At 35.0% G+C, this 7,743-nt stretch overlaps 1 protein-coding gene across 34 annotated transcripts; it reads left to right on the top strand.

Moving 5' to 3' along the window:
• The first annotated feature begins 254 nt into the window (after positions 1–254).
• LOC112776105 (U-box domain-containing protein 43) lies at positions 255–4,783 on the top strand. Of its 34 annotated transcripts, none has more exons than XM_072228893.1 (6): positions 255–634; positions 862–895; positions 1,023–1,067; positions 1,183–2,497; positions 2,617–2,935; positions 3,041–4,783. In XM_072228893.1, the coding sequence occupies exons 4-6, from the start codon at positions 1,268–1,270 to the stop codon at positions 4,531–4,533; spliced, it is 3,042 nt and encodes a 1,013-aa protein (XP_072084994.1). In that variant the 5' UTR covers positions 255–634; positions 862–895; positions 1,023–1,067; positions 1,183–1,267; the 3' UTR covers positions 4,534–4,783. The 34 variants fall into 34 exon arrangements, with proteins under 34 accessions (XP_072084994.1, XP_072084991.1, XP_025675891.1 ...); XM_072228890.1 differs by having other exon boundaries at positions 255–639; positions 865–895; XM_025820094.3 differs by having other exon boundaries at positions 424–712.
• The last annotated feature ends 2,960 nt before the right edge of the window (positions 4,784–7,743 follow it).

Raw genomic sequence — 7,743 nt, 5'->3', positions numbered from 1 at the left:
GCATTCACTAATTTGTTGTATTAAAATTAATTACCAACAAATCAATTTGGGTTGGTCGAGTAGTCAGTTCACTCGTTTGCTTAAACAAGTATTTGGGATTTGAATCCTTCTTTGTGCATGCAGCGACTCATTAATCAGCAGCAGACCCTTAAATAAAATTTAGATCTACGACGGATTAATTTTTAGCCTGTCGGACTGAAAAATACCGTATACGAACAGTATAAAGTAGCTTGTCCTTCCTACAGCAATGCTTCAAAACATTCAGAAGATATCTCGTCCTATGACAGTAGAACTCGCCAACAAATAATTCGTAACCAAATTTCAAGGAAAAGAAAATGTACATGTGGGTAGTGGGAATTTGTGTCACACACTCACACATAGGTTGCATTCAAGTAAACTTATATATGCCCAATTTTTCAAACCGTGTAATAGTTAGTCTTTTGAGTGGACACTAACAAAAGAAATTAGTCTTTTGAGACAAAGACTTGTATGCTCTACAACTTTCCTTGCATTTTCTGGGAAAAAAACATTGACTAATTCAAGTCTTCTCTCCAAACAACACTCAATTCATTATTCTCCGAGTTTTCTCTCCCCAGTCCACACATGCATACACTTTGCAGCTTCTATGATATATGTAAGGCAGGTCTACCACACTCTTCATCTTCTTCAATTCTTCCTTGCAACCGAATGACACTGTTATCATAGTAATGATGTGCGTGTTGTGCATGACTTTGAATTGAATTAAGAGAAACCATTATGAGACTATTATTATTATGACTTGGTTTTGCTTACTTTTATATATAAAAGGCATATCGTATAGCTTAATAACCAGTGCTAATTACTTAACTCCGTTTCTTGCAGCAGTTCTTTGGATTTCTCTTTTCCCGCTTTAAAGGTTAATTAAAATCATTTTTCTTGATTTTCAATTCAAAGTCCCATGTGTTATTTGCAGCTTTGGCACAATATTTTAGTTTTTAAAATTACTTTGATTGCTCACTGCAACTGTCATGAACTGTATTCAGGCTTATGTTGATAGCTGTAACCAGGAACTGCCTAAAAAGTCACAAGTATGGAGCATGGTTTTTATTGCATAGAGAATGATGTACATAGTTTGATTAAAGATGCTTGCTGTAGAATTAATGAGATGATGCAGAATTTCCATTTCTTTCTATTTTGAATCAGAGGATTGACTAAGAGGAATTCAACTGCAGGGAAGAGTAGATTCAATTTTGTTTGGCTTGCCTGATCCGAGTTTAGAAATTTCAGTATGGTAGGACTTGAGATCATACCAATAGGCACAATTTTGGCAGTGCTAACCAACCAGGTCTTGAAAACGGCTCATGCAGCGGCCGATGTTCTTATAGGCAAAGAAAGTTTCAAAATCCTCTCAAAACACCTCTTTGATATTGAGCCTGTTCTGAAGGAACTACAGCTTCAAGAGCTCAATGAATCTCAAGCTGCAAGGGCTGCTTTGGAATCACTAGAATCAGATGTCAAAAGGGCTAACAATTTGGTCGAAAAGTACAGGAACCGTGGCAGATTCTATCTTCTGGTTAAGTGCAGATACATAGTTGGGGAGGTTGAGCAAGTCACAAGAGATATTGGCAAGTCTCTGGCTGCACTTTCGCTTGCGAATACTGAAGTCCTAACAAGAATCTCTGATCAGGTTGACAGGCTGCAGAATGAGATGCAGAGAGTGGAGTTTGAGGCTTCGCGGTCGCAGCTTCAGATTGTTGAGAAGTTAGATTATGCACTTAGAGAACAGAAACTCGATCAGGCTTTCGCAAATGACATGCTTGAGGAAATAGCAAGAGCCGTTGGCGTGCCAGTGGAGCCTTCAGAGATAAGCAAAGAATTAGCCAGCATTAGGAAGGAGAAAGAAGAAGCTGCAAGCCGGAAAGAGCGAGCCGAGTACATTTTCTTGGAGCAGATCATTGAGTTACTCTCTAGAGCTGATGCAGCAAGGGACTATGAAGGAGTGAAGAAACAATACTTTGAAAGAGTTCAAGTCATAGAAAGATATGATTCAAGGGAAACTTATATCTTACCACTCAATCCTTTCCTCTGCTCGATAACCGGCGTGGTTATGGTTGATCCTGTTAGCCTTTGTACTGGTACTACATGTGAGAGATCTGCCATTGAAGATTGGTTTCACAATGGGAACCGAACGGATCCAGAAACAAACGAGGTTCTTGAAGAAACTACCCTGAGGTCTAACATTCCACTAAGACAATCCATAGAAGAATGGAGAGAACTTAATTATTGTCTTGTTATAAGGTCTATCAAGGAAAATCTGATCACAAATTATGAAGTGCACGAGTCTTTGAGCCTAATTCAGGCCCTTATGAGAGAAAATTCTATTAACAAGGATTGGATTTCTATTGGAGGGGTAACGGATGTTGTTATCTCTATCCTTGGAAACTCTAATTATAAAGAAGCCAAGTTGAGGATTCTGATTACTCTGAAGGATGTTGTAGAGGGACATGCAAGAAACAAGGTAAATCAATATGGATAAGTTGAATGCTACTTTCATGTTTCATTTCTGTTCATTCTTCATTCCTTGTATTCCTTATCTTATGCAAAATCATCAAGACTAATTTAAAGGAAATTTTATAGGAGAAAGTGGCTGAATCTCAAGGATGGGATCAGATTATTTGTTGCTTAGGGGGTGATTCTAGCACTTCAAAGGCAGCAATCGATCTGCTGTACGAGTTGCTTCAAGGGCGGTCCGGCTGGAACAAAAGCTTTTGCAAAAAACTCTCTGAGAATCAGAATGCAATTCCTTTCCTTGTTACCTTTCTAAAGGGATCAGACAACGATCCAGCCGAGGCAGCAGAAAAGATTTTGATGGAAGTTTTCAAAATAAATGAGGAAAGTATTACAACTGCTGCTAGATTTGGCTGGTATAAACCCCTCGTTGATCGCATGATTCAAGGTAACATGAATGTAATTATGCACACACATACATGATGCATGTAATTTACAATGATTGTAGTTTGTATAAACCGTCAAATATACTTGTGATTGTTTGTCTTAACAGAACCAGATTCGAGACTAGGAATGGCGAAAGGCATAGTAAGCTTGGAGTTAAACCTGTTAGAGTTGAAAGAACTTGGTGAGGAAGGTGTTATACCTCCTCTTCTAGAAATGCTATCTGGAAGCATTGAATCAAAGGACTTGTCACTATCAGCACTGGTTAAACTAGCAGGATGTCCTCCAAACAAGAGAATAATCGCAGAATCTGGAGGTGTTCCTTTGATTCTAGATCTAACATTCTCAACGCGGATGAGGACATTCATTACTATCAAATGCTGCGAAATCCTGGAGAAGCTTTCCTTTGATGAAGATGGAATAGACTTGTTTGTTGACAGAGAAGGGAATCAACTTGAGTTAGATTCCATCATCACCAATTTGCTAGCATTGCAGCAGAGTTTCAACACTGGATACAATTTTCGCAAGCCTGCGCTGCGCGCTCTTTTAGGCATTTGCAAGTTTGAGACTGATTTAATTAAGAAGGCAATTCTTGCAGCCAATAGTGTGTCTCTAATTCTTCCACTTCTTGATGACTCTGATTCAGAAATCCGAGAAACTGCAATAAACTTGCTCTTTCTATTCTCCCAGCACGAGCCGGATGGAGTAGTTGAGTATCTCTTCAGGCCTAGAAGGCTAGAAGCCTTGATTGGTTTTCTTGAGAATGATGAGAATGACAATGTGAGGATGGCTGCGGCCGGATTACTCGCAAACCTTCCTAAATCAGAAAGAGAACTCACTATGAAGTTGATTGAATTAGGTGGACTTGATGCTATAATAAGCATATTGAGAACTGGTACAATGGAAGCCAAGGAAAATGCTCTGAGTGCACTCTTTAGATTCACTGATCCTACAAATATTGAGTCGCAGCGCGATCTTGTTAAACGAGGGATATATCCTCTACTTGTCAACTTTCTCAACACTGGTTCCGTCACAGCAAAGGCAAGAGCAGCAGCATTCATTGCTGATCTATCAATGAGCACTCCAAAGCTCACAATTGTTTCTAAATCGCCCGGCTGCTGGTTTTTCAAGTCATCACGAGTTCCCTTATGCTTGGCGCATGGAAGCATATGCAGTGTTGCCACCACATTCTGCCTTATTGAAGCAAATGCCTTACCTGGATTGATCAAATTACTGCATGGAGAGGTTCATGCTACTGCTTATGAAGCAATTCAAACACTTTCCACATTGGTTTTGGAGGATTTTCCTCAGAGAGGAGCCATAGTCCTGCATAAGAACAATGCAATAACACCCTTGTTGGAGATTCTGAATTGGGGTTCTGATTATCTCAAAGCTGAAGCTCTAGGATTATTAGAAAAGGTCTTTGTGTCAAAGGAAATGGTGGAGTATTATGGAACAACAGCCAGGTTGAGGCTAATTGGAATCACTGGCATGAATATCTATGGAGATGGCCACCTTAGAAGGAAGGCTGCTAAGGTACTATCTTTGCTCGAGCGATATTCGAGATCATCGTCCTCTGCAATCTCCGGTGTTCCGGAGTGAAATTCATTTGCCACTTGGTGTTTTGGAGGGAAAATGTTGGAACAGATAAAGGACTTCAGTTTACACTTCAAACTTTTCCTTTCCCCTCTGTTTGGATTTATCTGAGTTCATGTTACCTCATTTTCTTTCTTGTAATCTTGGCAATGGCGAAGTAATAAGTGTACAGTTTGTCTGTTTATAAATTTTCAAGTCCATTGTGTGTAATGTGTACTACAACTTAGAAATCAAGGAACTTTTATTTAAAAGTAAATTCCTCAACTTGAAAATTGTAATTAGTTTCCAAATTAAATCTGCTAGAAGTGTAGATGATCAAATGTGATATTTGTACTTTCCTCACATATGGTTGAAATTTTCAATTATCTTGAAAAAATAATGTTGAATGGGACAATACTAATATCATTGCCATACAATCATACATATCAGTAAAAAGTAATTAGCAATGGACCACGCCTTAGCAACTTAGCCAGCCTTACATTTATATAAAAGCTTAGGTAGCAAAAGAAATCAAAGGCTTTCATTAATATTACCGTTTTCTTTTTTTCCCATTATTCTTTGAAGTTTGAGTAATGAACAGGTGGGAACACATTTACACTTCGCGATAGAGTTTAGACCAATCAAGGCAATGAGCTGGCACATGTTCCATTATTTCTGATGGATTACCCAAAAGGCCAATCAGTGCCTGTGCCTGTGCCTGTTTAGTACAAATTAAATACAGGTGAACAACTTTATTTAGGTTGCTCCATCACTTATCTACTTAAATAAATGTCAAAAGGTTGAATTTTATTTTGTGTATATAATAATTTATTGGCAAATGTAAAACTCTTAAATAGAACTTAAATTCACGATAGATTAATTCTTAACTTGTCAAATTAAAAGAAACTATAAAAAATAAAAAAGAAAATACATGTAAAAATCAAAGAATATATATACCAACAAAAATCGTTATCAAAAATATATATACCAACAAAATAATTATGTAAGCCTTCTTCCTCTTTCTAGCAATACATAAAAATAAAACAAAAAATGTTTGGCCAGAAAGGATTCTTAGACACATTTCTTTCACAAAAAGCAATTGTTTTTGTCCTAATGACGTCCAATTCCTGTTATAAGAAACTCGATTAATCTAACCACTCAATTTACCAGAAGTTCTATGAGGAAAAAAAAGGGTAGAGTTTTTTATTAAATTTTTTTTTTCAATATTTAAATTCTAAATTTCGAATCAAAAGAGAAATATGTACAACCTTATCCGATTGTACGTTCATCAAAAAGCAACATTATTTTTGAAAATATAGTTTTTAGCAGAGTCAAATTAAAGGTGTTAATACAGTGAATCTTGTAATTGCTACAAGAACAAGAGACTAAAATGTATAGCAGCGTACAAAGTTAGATGATACAGCAATGAAGTCCCAATAATTCATGCAATAAAAAAAACATTACCCCTGATTTTAATTTCATTTTTTTTAGGTTCTACAAAGTGCCACATAAATATTAGTAAAATTATATATCATAAAAATTAATTTGATACTCAATATGAGATTTGTCATTCAGAAACTTAGTTTTATTTTAATTTATTAATAATATTATAATATTTATTTAATAAATTTAATGAATATATAAATAATTGTATTGTATTAATCTTTTTTTAAAATAATACGATATCTCTTTATACCAATATTATTTAAATAATACTGAAAAAATATCCTATTGAAATTGCTGTCAGATTAATTTATACGAGAATCAGTTTGATGTATGGCCCAAAAATTCAATACAGTCAGTAAGACAGCTAGCCTGCATGTTGTATATATATATACGCAAGCTATGCATCAAATCAAGGGAAGGCCCTTTGTTCTAATTGATAGGATCAATAATGGAGGTGTATCTATACATAACATGCAATGAAAGTTGTAGTGTTTTTATATTGTTGAACATTTAATGAACTTCATAGGCTTGGTCAAAGAAAAAATTCAACTTCCCCTTTTGGTTCCTTATAATACCGCAGGTAAGGAGGCTGAAATTTTCATAAACTAAAGCTTCGTTTCAAATTATTATTAATATCACGACTTGAATTAACAATGTTATAATATGTATTTAAATATATGATATTAGACATATAAAGTATGTAGACCTGTTACACATACAAATTTTTTTTGTTTATAAATTTATACAAATTGATCTAAGTCCAATAAAAACAACTCTCACATTAACGTACATATAAACACGCGTTCATTCAACCATTTTGAATAGCGCGCTATTATGAAAAACGCTTCTTCTTTTTTTATCAAAACATCAATTCTAAAGATTCAAACGATACTCAAAATCTCTGAGAAAACTATCAAAATTGTCACGAAAATTTAAGGAAATCAACAAGAGATAGAATTTCAAAACCTCTATCAAGAAACACAGAAACAAAAGACGAAAGATTATTCAAGGTATTGTTTCACTAATCATCGAGTTTTTTCACTTTTCTCTTTCTCATTTCGATCACAAAACACTAGATAGTCATATTTCTGTTTATTTAGTAGATTCATTATGTGTTCTTACTTTAAAATACATATATATTACTATTCTCATCATACTGTTCAATCAGTGATAACTATTTTACGTACTATTTTGCGTATAGTTTAATGTATATTTTCATGTGTTTGAGGGATTTGAATGTATTTTTGTGCATATTTGCATATTTCGAACTGAGTTTGTCTGTAAGAACTGAGTTTGTATAAATTGAAGCTTTCGCTGCATTTCAAGTGAATTCATGTATAACTAGTGCTGTTGTCCTATCCTTGCTGTAACTAGAAACAAAATACTGTTTTTGTGCTTTTGGCGTCATTTTATGGATGTTTGATTGAGTTGAATATCATTTTGAACTCATATTATCTCATGTAACTAAAAAAATAATAGAGCTGTATATGGCTAGTATTTCGGTGTATTTCAAATGAATTCGCGTGTAATAGGTGCTGTTGTCCTATCCTTGTTGTAACTAAAAATAGAATATTGTTCTTGTGCTTCTGGTATCATTTTATGCATGTTTGACTTAGTTGAATATCAATTTGAACTCATATTATCTCATGTAATCAAAAAAAAATAATAGAGGTGTATATGACTGGTATTTCGATGTATATCAAGTGAATTCGAGTGTGTAAGAATCAGAATTTTTACGTGAAACCGCTTAAGTAGAATAGAATAATTTAATTGCCCAGAATAGGTTCGAAA

The sequence above is a fragment of the Arachis hypogaea genome, chromosome 19, assembly GCF_003086295.3.
Source record: "Arachis hypogaea cultivar Tifrunner chromosome 19, arahy.Tifrunner.gnm2.J5K5, whole genome shotgun sequence".
Classification (NCBI taxonomy): domain Eukaryota; kingdom Viridiplantae; phylum Streptophyta; class Magnoliopsida; order Fabales; family Fabaceae; genus Arachis; species Arachis hypogaea.
The sequence above is the reverse complement of the archived record's forward strand: the minus strand, read 5'-3'. Positions and strand labels throughout refer to the sequence as shown.

Coding starts and splice junctions, on each gene's coding strand:
- LOC112776105 (XM_072228893.1), top strand. CDS start 1,268: ATGGTAGGACTTGAGATCATACCAATAGGCACAATTTTGGCAGTGCTA. Junction 2,498..2,616: donor AGGGACATGCAAGAAACAAG/GTAAATCAATAT, acceptor GAAATTTTATAG/GAGAAAGTGGCTGAATCTCA. Junction 2,936..3,040: donor CGTTGATCGCATGATTCAAG/GTAACATGAATG, acceptor TTGTCTTAACAG/AACCAGATTCGAGACTAGGA.